This window comes from Pundamilia nyererei, unplaced genomic scaffold, assembly GCF_000239375.1.
Source record: "Pundamilia nyererei isolate P.nyererei 1_Seehausen unplaced genomic scaffold, PunNye1.0 scaffold00006, whole genome shotgun sequence".
NCBI classification, from domain to species: Eukaryota; Metazoa; Chordata; class Actinopteri; order Cichliformes; family Cichlidae; genus Pundamilia; species Pundamilia nyererei.
The window spans coordinates 78,842-99,473 of NW_005187407.1; the positions used below are offsets into that span (position 1 = coordinate 78,842).

At 38.9% G+C, this 20,632-nt stretch overlaps 1 protein-coding gene across 1 annotated transcript in view; it reads left to right on the forward strand.

Annotated features, from left to right (window-relative positions):
- Positions 1–418: 418 nt before the first annotated feature.
- fancc (FA complementation group C) overlaps positions 419–20,632 on the forward strand; it is a 33,495-nt gene continuing 13,281 nt past the window's right edge. The window contains exons 1-10 of the mRNA XM_005722377.1: positions 419–606; positions 3,396–3,626; positions 9,030–9,117; positions 9,253–9,347; positions 11,480–11,617; positions 12,083–12,151; positions 16,522–16,629; positions 16,728–16,786; positions 17,379–17,543; positions 17,834–17,987. Coding sequence (XP_005722434.1) covers positions 3,429–3,626; positions 9,030–9,117; positions 9,253–9,347; positions 11,480–11,617; positions 12,083–12,151; positions 16,522–16,629; positions 16,728–16,786; positions 17,379–17,543; positions 17,834–17,987 — 1,074 coding nt within the window. The 5' untranslated portion in view covers positions 419–606; positions 3,396–3,428. The remainder of the gene's footprint in view (positions 607–3,395; positions 3,627–9,029; positions 9,118–9,252; positions 9,348–11,479; positions 11,618–12,082; positions 12,152–16,521; positions 16,630–16,727; positions 16,787–17,378; positions 17,544–17,833; positions 17,988–20,632) is intronic.

Consider the following 20,632-nt stretch of genomic DNA (forward strand, 5'->3'; position numbering starts at 1 on the left):
GAAAAGAAAAAAAAGTTGTGTTTTCAAAATTGGAGTTCATGTTATTTTTACTTCCAATAGTGTTAACATACTGCTCAGGTCATGAACAAGATTTTTTTTTATTGTAAGTGGGCTAAAGCAGTTAATTAAAAGAAGTCTAACATAAATGTAAATGCTGTAATTTGGTTATATTAATAAACCATGTAACTTGGATGGATTCGATGCTGGCGTGACCACAGTGCACACGTCTAATGTTGCTTACAGTGGTCCAAGGGACCGCTCAGGGAGTTTGTGTGTTCGCTCAGACACATGAAGAATTAGAGGGAACATTGCTCATACTTCAGTCTTTGCAGTGTGCCGAGGCCATTATCAGATAATATTTTAGCATTCAGCCATATGACTCAATTTCCCACCTGGCAGTGCGGAGAGGAAGTTCGCGGGTGACGTCGAGCCCAGCCAATTGTCTTCTTCCATACGCGGAACCCCGGTTGAAGAGGGAAGTTCAGTTTGTTTTCATCGAGTCACAAATAGCTTTCCTTCTTCTCCGAAGTCATAAAGAATGATTGGATACAGTTGACTTCTGCTCCGTGGAGATTTTAGTCTAATGGCTATACGTCTCATTTACAGGCAAGTCGTAATTTGAAACTACAGGAGCAAATTGACGTGTAACTGTAGAGTGGTTTAGTTAATTAGCGAACAGCTGAGATACCAGGAGTTGCGGGCTACGAAGGAAGAAAATCAGCGCTGGGCTCATGCAGCAGTATGAAACCGATTGGCATAGGAGTTGCAATTCGAAGTTATTCTGTGTGTTAACACTGAAGTGACAATGTTTCAGCATGTGTACCTAAGTGCAGAGCGGCAGAAATACTGACATCATGTGGTGTGGCGTAGTTACTGCATTCAAGCCGTTGAGCTTCTGTGTGTGGAAACTGACAGGTACAGCTCAATTTGGGGGAGTACCTGCCTTTATTTTGTGTTTTACAATAAATTTAATGATTTTGGTGGTTTAATTATTATTATTATTATTAATAGATCACTTTGGGAAGTAGCGATGTGTTGCTGAAAATAAAATTAGATTAATGGATTGTCAGTACCAATCTCTCTTTGGTTTCCACTTAGTTTTCAGCTGCAAAAAAAGCATGGCCCTTTTGTAGAAATTCTTTGCGAATTACAGATGAATGAAGATGTTTTGCTAGCTAATATATTAAGTATGAGAATGCTTTGTTGCAACCCAACTAATAAGCCTTTTTGCACAGTTGAACATTTTGCAGTTGGTGAGGTGAAAGTAATAGCATATAATTCACATAATTTTCCACTTATTAAGTTACTCCATGGCCCTTGTTGCTTTGTCTACACTGGTTAAAATGAATAAATGCATTACTTTGTTATTCTAAACTCTTTAACAAGACTAATATTGTGACAGCCCTTCTCAGTTATTCCAAGTGTTTTTAAATATGACATACTTGAGCATACAGAAGTAAATTTGCCAGAAGTGATGTTTGACTGATTTGATTATACTGAAATAATGTCAACAATCTCATAATTGGAACAGCAAACGCAGAGTAACCCAAAGTCCACAAGCTTAGTTTAACAAATCTTCAAAGAAAATATTTGACCAGTCACATCTCGTTCCTGCTCCAAAATGTGTTCAGCCAACACCAGAGCTGCTGACGAGTGTGTTTGTGCATGTGCATATTTCTTCTGACATGCATTTGGACCAACAACTTTGTGTGACCACAGTTTTTAGCATGTTCCTGTGCACAGGTAGCTGCCTGTGTGATAGAAATTGTGGGTGACATCATTACTTTTAGTTATTAAGCACGTAGTTCTTTTTCAATTCTACTGTACTGAAAAATGGAGCCCCTTAGACACAAGTCAACAAGGGGTGTTTGTTCCTAATTTGGTCTGGGTTTTTTTCCTGCCTGAAAATGAGTATTTATATATTCACATCAGCGAGCCATAGGGGCTTTCCAGCAGAGATGATGGCAAGACATTAAACAAATCGTGTGTAACGACGTGATCATAAAACACAACTCTGTGGTGTCCCACGCAGACCCGTCATTATAGCAAAAAACAACAAATACACACACCATTCTCAGCAGGCTATTTACAGACATGAAACACACACACACACACACACCCCACACACGTTTTTTCTCTCCCCGTCTTCATAAAAGGTGAAGAATGTGCTGTTTATTTTTCAGTAGGTTGTCATGAATGTGTGTGCGAGTAAGCCTGATCGCCGAGAGGTTATCATAATCGGATTTGCCTCAATTTATTTTCTGCTTGTTGTAAATTCAGCTTGTTATTGGATTATCCCCCTGTGCCACCTGTGCTACAAAGTTTTGGAACACATATTAAAGAAGAGCACAGCAATAACATTGGCAGATTGAAATTATTAACTGATATATTTGGATTAATGTTTTCAATACAGGGCAGCACGTTGGTGTGGTGGTTAGCACTGTTGCCTCACAGCAAGAAGGTTCTGGTTTCAAAGGAGTTTCCGTGTTCTTTCCCTGTCGGTGTGGGTTCTCGCCGGGTAATCTGGCTTCCTCCTGCAGTCCAAAACATGTATTTAGTGGTGTTAACTTAATTGATAAATTGCCCATAGGTGTGAATGTGAGTGTGAATAGTTGTCTGTCTCTGTGACAGACCGATAGCTTGGATACCCAGTAAAAATCCCAGTAGATCAGCAGTTTAGGAAATCTCAGACTAACTCACCTATAACCAGCAACCACCTTTTTGATGATCTGTTTCAACAGGTCATGTTGAAAAATCACCAATCACCCAAGTGACCTTTTCAGAGACTGAAGAAGTCACTTGATTGCAAACTTCAATACCAGCACATAATGTATATTTAGTGCGCCTCACTTATGTAACACTGCCTCTGGTCTTTCTGTCCATAGGTAAAGAAAAAGGCTTTCCATTTTTGTTTACCCTATCTCACAAAATCACATTGTGTACTGTGCATCTTTGGGATCATATAGGTTTGTCTAGGGTATTTTATTCTTTGAAACATGAAAAACCATGTTTGTTTAAATATTTCAAACCTTGAATAGCCTATGTAGCTGACTAATGATCACTGGATTAGTATGAAATGGACGAGATGAGCATGCTTATAATCCCTCTGGGTCTGTATGTCCAAAATGCACAGCAATCATTTTAAAACAGTTCAACACTGTTTACAGGTTAAGTGTCTTGGGTGGCCCAGTTCCACAATACAAAACAGAATTTCTTTAAAACATTTAGAGATTCTGCTAATATACTTTAAATCATTGCACAAAGTCAAGATCATAAATGTAAAAATAGTATATAAATGAAAGTACCAATAAAAATGATAAAGAACAAATTATAAGATACTCTCTGTGTAATATTTGGATTTTACCTTTTTTTTTTGTTTATCTTTCCACTCTTAGCTCCTCAGTAAATTTTCATTGACCAGCAGCCAAATGTCTGAGCAGCAGGCACTGAGCCAGCCCCTGCAAACTGAAGAGCCATTGCTGAATGACCAGGAGATGCAGTTCTGGCTGGACAAAGCAGTGGCATGGGGCCAGGCTGACAGTCCGGACACGCAGAAAGACACCTGCCTACATATGAGCAGACTTAGGGATTTCCTCCACCAGCTTCTTACACAAGTGAACAGCATGGTAAGCACAAAAAGTGTACAGTGGGGCCCATGTGAACTTTGTCAAGCTGCAGGTATAAGCCTGAGGTGTATGTTTCTGACAAATGTGGATGGTCTTGTTCCTACACCAGACTTCTTAGATGCTTGTTCAGTCTGATTTAATGCTCTGTATATTTTAAGAGGTGTGCTTAATGGGCTCCAAACGCCTTATCTGATGAAATAGAACAGAACAATTAATCAGCTAGGTTGAACAGCCAAGCAGCCATCTGAATAACGAAGCGCTAAGTTAGTTTAAAAATCACGCCCCGTATGCGAGTTCACTCCCTTTTAGAGCCAGGGCATGAACATGAGTCCATCGTTAGGAGCCCGCTAACAGAAGCTGCTCTGTGCTGTGGACAGGCTGTGTATGTCTGGCTGGCAGCACTGCGATGTTGAGTTAGTCAGGTAATAGCCGCACTGGGACCTCCAGTGCTAACCTAATGTATCCCAGTATCAGGTTCAGCAAATTTGGGAAGGGGACAGGATGGCCGCTGTGAGATTTCGGTGTTTCTATATGGTCATTTTGCCTCGTTCCAGCTTTTTCTCCTCTCACGGGTTCTTGTGACCCGCTTTTCTTGCAAAAGGAGTCCTCTCATGAGTCATAGTGTCCTTTCAGGATCTAATTTGTGATGCTATGTACTCCATATGTTTTACCGCAACACTTTGATAATAGTCAGAAACAGTCCCATGTCTGCCTGTCTTTCTTCTTCCCTGTTGGTTTTGGGGTTAGCCCCATATTTTTATAGATATTTTTCTCTGTCTTTCTTCTTTTCCGTTAACATTATTCTGGGTATATGTCATGCCGAGGTGTCAGTGTGTGTAGAATGATGGCACGGATTCAAAGAGAGAGAATGGTATAGCTTAATTGGCTTGAAATCCGTTTTACTGGCAGTTGGCTCATAAAAGACCAGCTGAGGATAGCCTGCTTCTTGGCAGCATTTTACATCCCTTGATGACTTAACAACTTTCTTGTGGCTTATGGCCTGAGATGAAAAATACTCCAAGTTATTGTTAATTTCCAGGTTTACACTTGATTAGAACAGTGGAGGATGTTGCCTTGCATAATGGAATAGTTGCATTTTAGGAGGTATGCGTTTTCACTTATCGAGATCTTGGATGAGAAGACCACTGCTGCTGTCATCTCTATCCATCTGGAGCTGCAGCCAGAAGACGGGTTAATTACCTTAACAGCTAGTGTGACTGTATCCATCACTGTGATGTTGCTATTTTGCTCCTACATTTTAGAAAGGATGAATGAGATTAATCAGCTGCTGAGCTGGGATTTGAGTGAATTTTGGAGGGTGCTCAGCTAGCTGCATTCCCCTATTTCTAATCTTTATGCCAAGCCGAATTTTGGCTCTAGCTTCATATATTCATTGTTTTATTTTATCCCTGAACAAGAAAATAAGCGATCATATTCACCTCAAATGTCAAGTGTTTAAATATGTGCACCTGCTATCTGTTGTACAAGTCCTCTTTTAAACATGCCTGCTACACTACAGATGCATTATTACATCACTCCTCAAAGGAGTTGATCAGAAAATCCTGGACCACTAAAGTAAGATGAAGGGAGGATGTTGTTGGGTGTACTTGTAAACACAAGTATGTAATTTATCACAATATAAAATAATAGGTATCATATCTATGATATAGCAGCCACTCAGTGCATTTAGGAATGTAGGCATGGTCAAAGAGACGTGCTGAAGTCCAAACCTAGCAACAGATGTGTGGTGGATATTTTCTTGGCATTGTTATTTTATCTATGTTATATATCGTTGCTGACCCTGTCCATCCCTTTATGGCCACAATGTACCCATCCTTTGAAGGGTGCTTTCCAGCCTGATTCTAAAAAGCTCAAATCACCTCAACCTGGTTTCTTGAACATGATGATGAGTTTATTGCACTCAAATAGTCTCTACAGTTACAGGATCTCAATTTAATGGAGCACTTTTGGAAACAGGAGACTTTCATTATGAATGTGTAGCCAAAAAATCTGCGTTAATAGCTGTATGCTACCATGTTCAATCTCTGAAACACCTTGCTGAGTCTCATAATGGAGTTCTGAATGCATAAACAGGTTCAATCTGGTTCTAGCAAGGTGAACTTAATAAAGTGCCTGGTGAGTGTATATTTATGTGATCAACATAGCAACTTTGGTATTTATTGTCAAGGCTATTGCGACTGTGGATCAATGATGTCAGGGACAAAAGTGTTACCTCACTTCTCTATAAACTTGTCCCATTGGCTGCTTCGCTTGTACATAATCAGTCACTTCTGTCTGAGATGTCTGTCCCTAATCAAAACAAAACACATGGATGCAAACCCACTTCACAATTAGGGACATGGTTGACAAGGCTTCGATGCTGATTCTTGCTTTGGTAGTCTTAGATAATTACTTTGTTCGCGATGGCTTATTCTTGTGGGAATTCAGTCAGTGCAGTCACAAAGTATGGTGCTGTTTCTATTGTAAATGTGCATTCCTTTTTAGTTGCACCAGCAGCATGCAAAGGCTCATGCATATGCCCACAGACAACATTTGCCATGGGTTGTTGAGCTGATGGTAAGGCTAAGTGTGTGTGAGAGGCTGAGTTTCACATGGCGTTGCTGGTTTTGTTAGGCATAGTTGGGGTTTTATAGAAACTCTGATTGGCCTATTATCATCATGCTTCCCATTAATGTTGATCTCATCCCCTTGAATGAGTCAACTCGGTCTCCTTGACAGTCTGGTGATCCTTTTAAACGCATCAGCCTGATGCCGCCTCATTTTTTTCCTCCCCCCACCTGCTTTGAAATTTCTGCATTTGTTTTCTGATTGATTCTGGTGGAAAGAGCACTATTGATGCATAATGGCTTCAAAAGAAACGTTCATTTTCTCTTTTTTTACTGCTTACTGTTCACTGTAAAATAATATGCAGCAGTATTAGTAACTGCTCTTATGTGCTGTTGATAAAAAAAACAAAACAGGGTGGTGTGTTTTTTAAATGTGCAGATTTTTTTTTCTTAAAATACCAAGATAGTTTTTTGTTCCTATTTGTTTTCTTTTGGGTCGTATATCACCAGCTGCTTTTCCCCCCTCCTCACAAAGCATTGCTGTTTGTTGGAAGATTTCAAAGTAGCTCCCTATTAACTTAATTCATTGGAGGCTGCACTCGGCTCTCACTTTCAGACATGGTTGGTTTTTTCATATTGTTTTGTACACTAAGAAACGTAAACCTTCTTCTTCTTCTTCTTCTTCTTCTTCTTAATAATCCACAGCATGTCTCTTGTCCTGTCTTCCTCCCCTCACCCCAACTGGTCGCGGCATATGGCTGCCCCCTTGAGGCGGCCGTTGTTTTGATTTGGTGCTATAAATACAATTGAATTGAATTCTTGATATCGTAATATCACACTTTTTTAGTCATGTAAACATTTGTACACATTCACACACCAGTGTGTGAATGTGTGTGTGAATGAGTGAATGACTGAATGTAGTGTAAAGCTCTTTGGGGTCCTTAGGGACGAAGTAAAGCGCTTTACAAGTACAGGCCAGTTACCATTTATTGCGGACAGTGTGATATGGCATAACCCTAGTTGTGGCTGTATCTGATGCACACATTGACCCGGCATGTCCCAGGCATGTTCAATAGGAGACTTTGCTCTACAAGGTTAGTCAATGACTTTAGAATAAACAGATTTTCAACAGCGGATTTCTTTGAACTCTAAAAATAATTCACCAGAGAAAAAGTGATGTAGACCTCACATGCAACAACCTACCGCAAAGTGAACTTGGGCCGGATTTATATCACAAGACAAAACAAAAAAGCAGGTAATTGTTAATTGGACAATTGGAACAATAATCACTTTGTTCCAATTGTCTTTTTTCCTGTAAAAGCTGGAAACTAAAGTCATGCAAAAAACAGAAAGTAGAATTTCTCGAGTGCACCTTGTGTCTACCACCATCTGTACTTCTGTTTGATTGTCTATTGCATTTCCACACACATTTTTACTCAGAGTTTTAGATTTGAACAGAACCCTAGTAAACATCTCTAACTGCCTGTTGATCTGTTTTCCAGATTAATTGTTTGTCATTCAGCTTCTCCAATAAACAAATTATTTCAGCCCTACATGGGAGTGAAGTAAGAGCAATTGTCTTTGATTAGGCAACAGCACGCTGCTTCAATTACATCTGGCATATGTCAGAATCACTGTGTGGGATTTTTCTGCTGTAAAGACTTGCTGTAGAGTTAAATTAGCCCAGAGGTTAAATGTATGATATAGTCTGTTAATATGGGCTGAATAATAAGAAATTTTGCACATGCACGTAAACATGATTCCTGCTCACATGTGCAGACATGCTTGTAAATTTAAGTCATGCGTCATCTCTTTGATCTGTTTTCTGCATGTCGCAGTGCGGGCAATCATGTTGATGTAGCAAACCCATAAAATAATAAGTTAAAACAACAAAAGAAGCGTACACCTGTTTATTTATATGTATTTTCTTTTCCAAATCTAAGCTCAAAGCCTCAGTCTCCAGTTTGAATGAAAATTCTGCCTTTTGCTAGCAAAGGTAAAACTAGAATGAATTAAATTTGTGACAGATATATTTATATTTTGCTAAACTATAAGTTAGGTCTGGATATTGTTAAAGAGCCATTTGTAGAAGTTGTAAAACCAGTTCTGGCCTTAAAAGATAAGTACTGGGACAAGCTCTGCTTTATTATTGTTCATATGAGGGTATCGGCAGTGTTTTTTGATATTCCATTAAATGAAAATGGATAGAAATTAAAGTTATAAGAAGTCAAGTGTAAAAGTCATTCCAGTTCAAAAGCAGCATCTGCTGTTGCTCCAAACATCTCTGGATGTTTTAATTGGCTGTGAGGTGAACTACATCACATGGTCTGTTATTCTGAGCTGGATAAACAAGCACACACATGAGTACTTAAACCCTTACAGGTATCGCACCCTTGACCAGAGCCCTGTTTTGCAATGTGTTCTGTTTTCTGTATCTATCACTGTTGAGTCTATGGAAGGAGTTGTGACATGACCATAACAAAGGAAACAAGGTGATGCGTGAGCAGTATACTGTACAGCTGTTGATGTGTCTGTTACTCAGCTCAGTTCTAATTAGGAAGGATTGTGATTATAAGATTCTTCTAATGTTTAATGTTATGACAAAGTGTTGCTAGGTTAAAAGGATAAATGAAACAGGTGACGAGGTGCAAACATCTGTAATACAGTGAAACAATGAAAAGATATTTCCTTTGTTGTCCTTCTTCCATTTGTGTCATATTAGATCCTATTAGAAACATATTTCTGCATGTACCTTCCCAGAAGTAAGACAGTATTGAAAATGAAAAACACGTACAGTATAAAGTCTTTTTTTTCTCTCCCTCTTTCTGCCTCTAAGAGCTCAACAACAGAAACCATGAAGAGGTTGCCCTTCTTAGGCCAGCTTTTGGGTCGGCTGTGCTGGAATCCTTATGTCACCGTGTGTGGTGAGTGGAGCTTCTGGACAACTTTCACTCAATCGCTAGTGGGTTTCACATCCCCAAAACAGATAAAAGTAATAATGATGGTAATCATTCTCGCATGGTGTATAATGCGTTATGTGGTGGTGTATTTTTTTGCAGATACAAGCAGAGGGCTGCTGCTTGGGTGTCTTTGGGGACTGTACTCAGAGCGTCCAAGCAATGCTGTGGAGAAAAAAGCCAACCAGTGGATACGGGTACGCACTTAGCATTTTAAATCTTTATCAGTGGCTCATTCAGGTTACTAATAAAAGTGGGTCTGACTTTTGATATATTTTGAAGATGGTCACAGTTTTGTATATGGCTCAGTGCTTTTTTTCAGTATATCTGTGACTGTTTATGTCATATAAGTTTAGTGATTATCAGTGATAATTGCAGCATATTCACTAAGACCTGGTGACCTGATATATTTTATTGTGAGAATGTCAGAAAAAGACACAAAATATATTACACAAAGGGGAAAAAAGATGGTTCCACTTGAATATGCAGTGAAGATGTAATTCGTGTCTGAAGCCAAAATTCTCAAGTTCACTTCACAAGTTGACTTAATATAGAAACTTGTGGCATGTACTATATGTGTTATAGCTCTACTGTGAGTAGATATCTATCACAAAAAAGGAATCCTGGAAAAAATAGAGGCGAAAGGAACTATAAAATTCTGATATTGTACTAGTTGTTTTTATGCCTTTATAACATTTAGGCATTTTCCTTCCTATTGCCATCATATTAAAACCTGGTGTGTTTGCTATTCATGTTCTAATTCGTTCTGGACCGAGTTGACATACAGATTATTTGGCTGTTACAGATCATTCTTTTAGCAAATACTCATAAAAGAATCTCTCTTTGACTGCCTTCAGGCTGCTGAAGAGATTTTCAGTCTAATATACTTTTAATAGGAGTTTGATGGCCAGCTCTCTCTTTCCTCTCCAATTGGACATGGATGATGAATGTCGTAGATTGGATCTCTGTTTGCCTAAGCTTTTGTGCCCCAAACTGTAAAACATATTTTGAAAGCAAATCAAAATGGACTGTTTTACTGCCTCTTGTCACCAGAGGAGGATCAGCCTTCATATTATAGTTAGCGGATCCTGCTAACTGTGTGTTCTCAGGGCGCACATACAAAGGAGGGAACGGGAACAGAGGGAAGAAAAGATTCTGCGGTGTTCAACTTTGAGAGGGTTCACACAGATGGCTTATGATAAACAATGTGGAACATTCACATTTTTGCCAGATTATCTGTGTTAGTATTACTTGGATTAATTTCTCATCTAATAAAACATCCTTTTAATTGGAACAGTGTCTTGGAAGTAAACTTTAAATTTTGCCAGAGGGTCTTTGACCTGCAAGAGGAGAAGCAGAGTGCATGTGTGCATTGTGGTTGTGTACATAGGTGTACGTGAACTATACTAAGATATGAAGATTAATATTACTTTCTCAAATAACAATAAGACTCGTTTATGATTAGATAGAAGAGATGACCTGTCCTGGGTGTAGCTCACCTCTAGCCTGATGACAGCTGGAGTAGGCCCCAGCTCCCTCATGACTTTGAGCCAGTTTAGATAAGGGGTTAATAAAAATGGATAGATGGTGAAGATATAACCGCTCAGTTAGAGTTACAACAGTTGTAACTTAAAGAATGAACTGGTGCCGTCTACACGAACAGCTAGAAAAACCTATTTATTTATTCATTTATTTACTATCACCCTATCACACATGCATATGTCAGTGTATTGTGCATTGTAAAAAAATCAGATTACACTGGAGGAGTGGAGGACAGAAAGTGGCAGGCCTAAAAAACTTTCTGTAGCAGATGAACAGTATCTAAAAAGTCATGTTTTTAAGAAAGGTGAAAAAACTCAGCTGGCAAAGACCTGACACAAAGGACCCCAACTGAAGAGTGTTAGTGGATGGCTGGCTGTCAAGAAGCCATTCTTGAGGTAGTTGAAATCATTGTCATTATGTACGAAGGAGGTCAGGAGAGAGGTTCAGTGGTTTACAGCCATCTGTAAAACATGGTGGAGGCTTTTCCTAGTAAAGTAATATAAATTAGGGGTGGCTACAGATTTTTTCCCATTCTGTAAATAAAACCATAAATTAATCTAGAGACAACTTGGTTAGTTTTTCCAGTTTTTCCATTGTATTTTCAAAGTAATGTAATGCTTGTTCATGATGGTTTGGTAGTAGCTGCACTGACAGCCAGTGCTGGGTTCACTGAGGTCATTTCTAGAAAAATGGTTCACATGTATTGTGTACTGTGTAGCACTTGAAAGTACAATAACATAACCACCTCTGTAGCTGCTCCTCATTGTCCTTCTCTTGTCCTCAAAAGGAGCTTCCATTTACCGCAAAAGACCGGAATAACGGGAAGAACAAAAAAACCTTTTCACCGCAACTCGGCCCATCTGGGAGAACAGGGCAGATGTATGGTTTTAGGCCAGAGATGGTCTGTCTCCGTGTCTCTCCCCGTGTCTGTGTTGTGTTGGGCTGACTGTCCTGGAATGCAGAAAGCAGCCTGTTTTCTGTTAGCCCTGTCTGATCTTGCTCCCCAACATTGTTTTCTTGCTGCCTCTGTAATAAGCTGAGTTTCTGATGCTAAGTGGCACCTAATTTTTTTTTTTTAAATTTAATAATTTTTTGTGCATGTTTGTGCATGCACATTTGAGTATTTGCACTAATATGTGTGTTTTGCCTGCCTGCTACTGTGTGTAATGTTAGTAGCCATATATTTCTATTTTTATTATTAAAAAAATGATAGTACTTAAGAGTACTCAGCCTTTTCTCCCATGTGTCTTTGCCTCACCCCTCCCTGTCTGCCTCTTTTCCCCACATCTGAGTGTTCTGACTGGGTTTGAAGAATTCCTGTTATAGCTGTAGGCTATGTCAGATAGTCATTAACTCAATTGGTCTGTTTCTCGACATCCTGTACTTGCAGAGAGACCACACAGTGCTGCACTACCATGGCATGAGCTTTGAGGAGATGACAGATAAGCAGAGCATGAGAGTATAATATTAGAGGGACAGAAGATGAACCGTTTGATATCTTAATCTTTGATGTCTATCTTTAGTGACTCAAACAGAGTGAACCACAGCTTGGCCCTGGAGCCACAGTGGCTACTTCACTTTTAAAACATATTTCTTATTATTGGCTAACACTGGCTCCTTTTATGTGTTTTTATTTGAAGATGAAAGTAGCTTTGTCTCCATTTGACTTTCCTTTATCTGATTCTTTTTGGGTGTCATTGCCCGATTGACTGAGATTCTCTTTTCCATTTCTTCCTTTATTTATGAGGAAGAGTTTTTCATCGTTTCATCGCTTGTTTGTTTTCTACTTGATACACAAACAACATATCTAAGCGCTAAAGACTGTGACTTTTAAATGGCCACCAAAAGACACAAGCATTCTCATGTCAGAATTAATAATTATAGAATTAATAGAAATAACTATGAGTAGGGCTTGCAAGAATACTGGGCATGTAAAATGAATATGCACCTGACACTTTATTAGGTACACCCATTCAGCTACTTATTAACAGAAATATCTCATCAGTTAATCACATATCAACTCGATTGTTTTAGGCATGTAGACCACCTGCTGAAGTTCAAATTTAGTGTCAGAAAAGGGAAGAAAGGTTGATTTAAAGCCTCTTTTCCATTAGTACCTACTTAGTTTGACCAAGTTTCTATTATAATCGAGTACCACCTAATGTACGTTGTCGTTGTCATAGCAGTGCTGCATAGCATGGCAATCGGTGGCATGCAGTGTGACAACGTCACATTTTAGTGCCTGCTCGCATCGCTTGGAACAACAGCCGAGCAGGTAACCTAATGGAAAACCCTGGAAACCTTGGCGATCCATGGTGAGTCAATCCGAGGAGTTACTAATGGAAATGGGGCTCTTGAAGTCGGATGGGCTGGTTTGAGTATTTCAGACACTGCTAATCATCTGGGACTTCCCTGCACAACCATCTGTAGGGTTTAGAGAAAATGTTTATTTAAAAAAAAAAAAAAAACAAAAAAATAGGGACAAGCGTCTTGTTGATGTCAGAGGAAATTAACCAGACTGCTTCAATCCAGTAGGAAGGCAACAGCAACTCACCACTCAACATTTCTTATAACCAATGTGGGCAGAAGAGCATCTCTAAACGCACAGCACATCAAACCTTGAAGCAGATTAGCTACAGCAGCAGAAGACCGCACCGGGTTCCAGTCCTGTCTTAAGAATAGAAAACACTGCCTACAATTGAACAGCAGAAGATTGGAAAAACATTGCCTGGTCTGATGAGTCTCAATTTTTGTTTAGAAATTCTGCCTTATTGAACATAACTGAGTGTACTGTACTCAAATGGCCTCCATTACAAGCGGAAGGGTGGGTGGATTTATAATTACAATTACTTTGTCATACTTTTCCCTTAAAGTCAAAAGTTAAAATTTAGAATAAAGGAATATAATTAATGTTATTTTGTCTACTTGCTAACGATTTTGTTTTTCTTTTCCTATTATAGCATAAATCATGACCAATGTGTCAACAAAAGGGAAGCTCAGTCTAAAAAAGAAGCAGCGCATTGAAAAGAATCAAAAAGCTAAAACTATATCATAAAAGTTGCTGAATTTAAAAGGGGTGTTTCTTGTAAAACTTTTATTTTCAATCTGAGTTGGCTACATGACACAAATGATTTTCTTTCAAAAATCAATGTCTTAAAATGTCCATATACACAAGGTTTATGGGGTCAAAAGTGGCACATTTGGCCATTTTGGTGGAAAACTTAAATTGCTCTTGCTTCTTTCCTGTAGCTGTCTTTGTGCCAGGTTTGAGGGCAGTTGCTTCTCTCTTTATTATTTTCTATAATGAGCCTTTTTTGCACTCTTATCCTTCATTTCGCCTTCTTTTTTTGTCTTTGCTGTTTTGACCATCTGAGGTTATACTTCAGTCTTTCTTTGGTTTTGGGAGAATTCAGTCATGGCTTAGTAATTGTTAACAGACACCCATCAAAAACAACCCAAGCCTTTGCGTTGTGCATTTTTCTACATCCTCTGTTTTAATTTTAGATTTATGGAGGGATAATTTCTATGGCAGCAATGGCAGTCAATGTCCCCAAAGCCAACTTAGTTGCTTATGACTTTTAAACTGCAGCCATCGCAGTACATTCCAGTGTCCCTCTGATATTTCTTCTAACCAGCCTCCCTTCCCTCTCATTCCCCAGCCTCACTGTGCCTCCTTACCAAGGGTGGGATAAGATTGATCGGTTTTTTTTATGCACTCAATGTGCAGAGTTTGAGGGCTCTCAGATGGTAGTTATTGGGTTGTTTTTTGCGACTATGTGGAGGGTAAGCATCTTAGCGTGTTGTAGGGCTTTGCCAAAGAAACCACACATCCTCACCAACAACGCTGCAGCATCCCTTCATTGGTTTCTGTTTTTCTGCTTCACTTGAGTTCTTTTCTTTATAAATTGTGCTCCAAAGTCTCCTTTTCTCCTTATCTATTGTTAAGCGCACACTGTTTGTAGTTTTAGGGGATTGGTTCTTTGTGGTATAGATGTTTCTCTGTTTTTACTGCAGCTCTATGTCTAGTGAAGATGTGAGGCTTTGGCTGTTTCTGTTGGATCTCACTTTCCGGCTTGCAACAGTATGTCAAATCTGTGGTTGAGTTGAGGGGATTTCTAAAGTTTAAATCAATCTCTAATTTCATGTTATGGATCTTTGGGTTTTCAAGCACTTCTGAAGGAATTCTGAAGAATATTTTTGTCAAAAATTCAGCGTATCATTCACGAGACCACTGAATGCTGTGTGGCATCACTTTTGGTTTTTAAATGCCAACACTGAAAGTAAAAACAAGGCGATATGTCTCAACGCTTCTTCTGCTGTGACATATTTATTAAATATTTTGAGAAATCGTACATCTTGGCAGTTTTGCTGTTTTATTGAAAGCGGTTTGAGAGTTACTCATGTAGCATTGTGCCTTACACTATGAGCATTGTGTTCCCTCCTGTTGTTCCTTGATTACGACCAGCATTTTTTTGAAGACCAGAATCAGCTGAGTTTATTAGTCTAGTTTATCAGTGTATGATGAGGCCCCTTTTAAAAAATTCTCGTAAAACACCAAGGCCCTCTGTAAGAAGGAATGTTCATCTCTGAAGTTGCTCATATGCTGTCCATACAGTCTCACTTACTGGAATACCTTTTCTCCACTCATGTGTTTCAAATGATGTGATGCCAGTAGAGTCATCCTATATTCCAGTAACTAATTAGCTTTGGTGTTATGGATCTTAGGGTTTGGAAAATTGTATCAAAGTCTTGTTATATTGTGATGCACGTACAGTCAAAAGAAAAAAAAAATCACTGGACTCTGCAGTCCTGTGAAAAACTAAGTACACCCTTTGATTCATGAGCTTGCAGAACAAGCTTTACCAGCAAAATCTTGAAGTAATCATTTCTCTGGGACTTTATCAGTCTCTCACATCATTGTGGAAGAATTTTGACCCACTCTTCTTTACAGCATTTCTTTAATTCATTGAGGTTTGTGGGCATTTGTGTATGCACAGCTCTCATAAGATCCCACCATTGCATTTCAATTGGATTGAGGTCTGGGCTTTGACTGGGCCACTGCAAAACCTTGATTCTTTTCTTTTTCAGTCATTCTGTTGTCCATTTGTTTCAAGTGTTTTGTCTCATCATCTTGTTCCATCTTGTTCCATTACCCAGTTTGGGCCAAGCTTTAGCTGTTGTACAGACTGCCTGTGATTCTTGAATACTTTGGTATACAGGGGGAATTCATGGTTGACTTGATGCAAGGTGCCCAGGTTCTGTGGCTGCAAAACAAGCCCAGATCACCACCTGTCCATCACTGTATTTCACAGTTAATATAACAGATTTAGGCTGAAATGTGATGTTTTTTGTTAACATCTTTATTTTTTGTCTCATATACAAAGGACATTGTTCCAGATGGCTTGTGGTTTGTTCAGATGAAATTTTGCAAACCTAAATGGCGCCATCTTTTTAGAGGCATAAGGCTTTCTTCTGGTAGCAGTTCTAAACCAGCCATGCTTGTTCAGGCTTTTTGTGATTGTCCTTTCATAAGCTTTAACATTTACATTCTAACTAAGGCTAGTAGAGCCTGAGCTCAAGCTCTTACACTTTTTGGGAACTTTCCAGAGTATTGAGCAGTGGGTTGGCAAGGATGTCCGTTCCCGAGAAGATTCTGTAAACACACATTTGAATGGTGCAGACCACCAAACCAATCTTTTATTAGCAGCACCTGATTGCTACTTGCGTTCTTAATTCCTATAGAAGCCATAAGGGTGTTTCTTTTCCACATGGCTGTATGCATACAGTACATATATTTTTCTTCACATTGTGTTTTCTGGCCTTCCACAGAAAGTATTGTGTCAGCTTTCCACAGAAGAAGATGAAACTGCAGCACAAGCGTTAATGAAGTGTACGGGTGTACCAGCTAAAGAGTACCACCTTAAAGTCCTGAGAAAGGTATTATTGCTTTGTTTCTGTTGGTATCATTCATTACATACAAAGATATTGAATTTAACATGCTTTATATGTAAACTGTGCTTTGAACGGCTTTTCAGAAGGTGGCGCTGCTGCAGGAAAACGTTGGACAAAGCTGCACATTATTTAACAGTCAGAGGTAAATGTGAAAAATAAATAAATAAAATATGTAGACCAGCTGGATACAGGTAAGTGCCATTCATATTTCATCAGTGGGTTATTTTGTTTCTTAACGAAAATGTTGTAAAATGGTGAAAAAATTAATCATCATAGTTTATATAAAACCTTCTTGAAACTATCTTTAATAAAGGCTAATAAAAGTATTTATTAGCCTTTATATACAGCAGAGAAAATAACAAATCCTCACAGTTTAGAGCCAGGGATGGTGATGTAATCAGTCATTTAACATCATATTAGCTAACTCTTTGACTAACTGCTGCCACTCTAGAGGACACTAATAGATAGCTTTTGTCAAAGTTGTTATTATTAGCTTGTAGAATGGTTAGTATAATTATGTGTGCACTTAAAATCACATTTGAATCCAACACACTGTGAATTTTTAAATAATAGGATGTGTGGAAAGGAGGACTGAAAATAAAACTTGAGCCTGGATGGATTTCTGTCTTTTCTATGATAATAGCAGAGTTGTTTATGTTTAACTTGAGGTAAAGTACTGTGTTTCATTGTTCTGGTAACAGTGACAATAAAGATCTATCTTATCTTCCATGTAGGTGTTCATGTGACAGGATTGTGGATATATCAGAGGCATGCATCCCCATTGTCACTTGTCCCGAGGCATCTTCTCTCATTAGTCTACTGCTACAGCGGCCGGTGGCTTGTGTCACAGAAGCTCTCAGTGAAGACTTTCTGAATGCTTTGACCTCTGCTTACTCAAGGTAGTAAAATATTAAGGGTTTGAAGCTGAATATTTTATGACCTAGTCCATTATCACATTGTATTTACTGTACTATATTGAGCATTTTAATTGTTGTATTTTATAGATTGGAGCATTACATAGGCAAACAAAGGGCGATTTCTTGGCTCATATAGTTGAGATGTAGAAAGGATTTTCCCAAATGTAACCCGGAATTTTATCTGATTGTGATATACATGCATCTACAATATACACAATATTCACAGCTGGGATATATATATCCAGTGATGTAAGTTATTCTTCTTTTCCCAGGCAGGGTTTGGCATTGGAGGAGCAGGCCTTGGTATCTCTGTGGTATCACAGCTTTTCCAGCCTGGAAGAAGCAGTCCTCAGTCTGTTGCAGTCTGTTATAACTACAGGGTTAACACCACAGAAGCTAGAGCAACAAGTAGCACAGTCACTGCTGGTGGGTAAACGTTTGTTTTCTAGTTATTTTCTACCTTAATTCTGCAGTGTACAAAACGTCATCAAAAAATACCCATGATTCTCTATCAAAGCCTGAGTTTGAAACCCAGACAATCAGTTATATTGTAAACTTTGAACATTTGAAAATTAGGAGCTGATTTAAAATACATTTGAAACAGTTACATCTAAATCGTACCTGACACGATTGTTGACTAGTCTGCTGGGCTATAGATCAAGTCTCATCTTTTTCCCCCCATCATTTACATTTTATAGCAACAATTTGGCAATACTATTGTAGTTCATGACAGTCACAGAAGTGCCAAAAAGTTTTAAAAAAGTATACGTGCTGTATCTGAAGAGCCGAACTTATGATGAAATACGAGTATCTAAGGATATTGTTGTTTTATGTTGACAGAGTTGGAGAGAATGTGCAGAATGTTGTCCTGTTGTACTGTGAGATTTTCTGCAGTTTTACTGCTGCATGAATTGGCCTCATTTATTCATATATTGGTGATATACTGCTGCTGTTAAATTAGTTTGTTATGCACAAACTTTGACTCATCTGCCCTGAATTACAGGGGCTCGCATGAGAAATCATTGCACACTCCTTATGTGTTAAGCTGCAGTTTTAGCTGCTTCTAATATAGGCCTTGCTGCAAAATTTTGCTGATTATAATATGCATAATTCTGGGAAACATTCCTTTGCTTTTTTTGGTGACTCTTTATGGACTGTTCTTGCCCGGCTAACACCAGTTGGCTTTGCGCTGCATGGGTCTCACATAATTTGGCAAGCTCTTAACCCCATCTCACATAATTTGGCCTGTGCTACACAGCCTTTACTGTGCTGGGTAAGTACGGAGCTCTCTGTCGCTCGAGTTCTTGGCCACTCCTAAGTTCATATAACTTAAGATCATGTCCAGTCAGAGGTGATTTTGATTTATAAATTGTTATGACTGGTTGATGAAAATGACGTCCTCGTTGCTGCAAAGTGCTCACAAAGTAAAAGCAGTGAGTGGTGTTCTTTTTTTGGGAGGAGGGGCAACAGAGGCTGCTTTTTTTATCCCACATTTAAAACTTGTTTGCCAAATTAGTGAAGCCTCAGTGAGATGTAAGGACAACAATAATAATTAAGTGTGTCACTGAAACAAGACAATTCGAGAAAGCTGTGGAAAAACACTGAAATTAGATACAACAGTGCCAACCCGAATCTGGATGTGTGTCTAAAGCAGACATTTTTTACACATTGTTTGTGCCAAACATCTGTACACAACAATAAAATACTTGTGTGCGCGTTATGAATGGCATCCTATTTACCTAGCCCTTTGATTGCACTCCGAGTGGAAGTTATAAATGTCAGTGAAACTCAAGACGGAAACAAAATTTGACCTGTCATCTTGCTCCAGTTAACTTGGATAAAGTTTGTCAGTTGTGTCACTCTTGTTTTCACAGAGTGATGGTCTACTTGAGCTGTGTATATAACAAGGTAGCAAAGCACACGTTCTCAGTTTTAGATAGGGACATGCTTGTTTGCATGCACTGACACTGCATGCACAAAAATGTGCGTGTCTGCTAACTTCTGGGTTAGATTCCTGCTTCTTCCTCTTTAGTTTGCAGGGACTGCTTTGATGGAAAGTTTTATAAACAGTTGAACTAACTTTGTATATAAGGGATGTAATTTTTGCCTGTTTATTTCTCTGCTCCGGATTTACAATGGCATGTTTGTATGTTTGGGAACCCCTGGACAGATTATTCATGTATATGTTAATGTCTGTTTGCTAAAGGGGTTGTACTTTTCCAGGTGTGCCTCCACTTTTGGTAGAGCTGTACGATCTCTGATTTTCATCACCTTACACACAAATATATACATTCAGATTCGTGTTTCGTGCATGTTGAGTATACAATGTGTAATATTCTGTCGGGATACAAATAACGTGAGACATAAAAGCACACTGGATTGCGTCTCTCCTCAACTCTTTTGCTCACTTGTTTAGACTACATTCAAAAATGGGAACCATGGAATTACTCTTACATTCCTCATTTCGGCTTGTCCCACCCCCATGTGATCCAGTGAGAAGCGCAGGCCCAATAACAATAAACACTCACTTCCTGGGTCTGACTGCCAAAAACAGAATGTTTGTTGTGTGCTGTAATTGACCCTCCTTGAAGTGTTAGTGGTAAGGTATGGAGGAAGACGCTAAAAAAGTCCCATCTGTTTTTACTAAGGCGGAAACCATGACAGTTCACATGCATGCATGCATGTTGGCATGCAACCCACATAATATGCAGATGTACACTGTTATACATAAACTCTATGGAATTCCATACCCGTGCAAACAGGCTGGTTAATGGTGTCTTCTGAACTGAGAGGAGAGAAAAGAAACACACATGTTATAAAACTAAGAATAAAATCACTTTGTTACAAGATGTTGTAATTACACCACATAAACACTTGGCGGTGCTGTTTATTTCTGTGAATGTAATTGGTCTCATAATTTGGCGCTTTGTGTGGTTAAAAGTCTGCCTAAACTGGTGGAAATGCAATTTAGCGCCCTATTTATATAATCAAGTTCTAACCTATTAGTGTTTTAATTCAAACAGTGAACGGTGAGCTACATTTTTTTTAAAATACTGACACAAGTGGTAGCT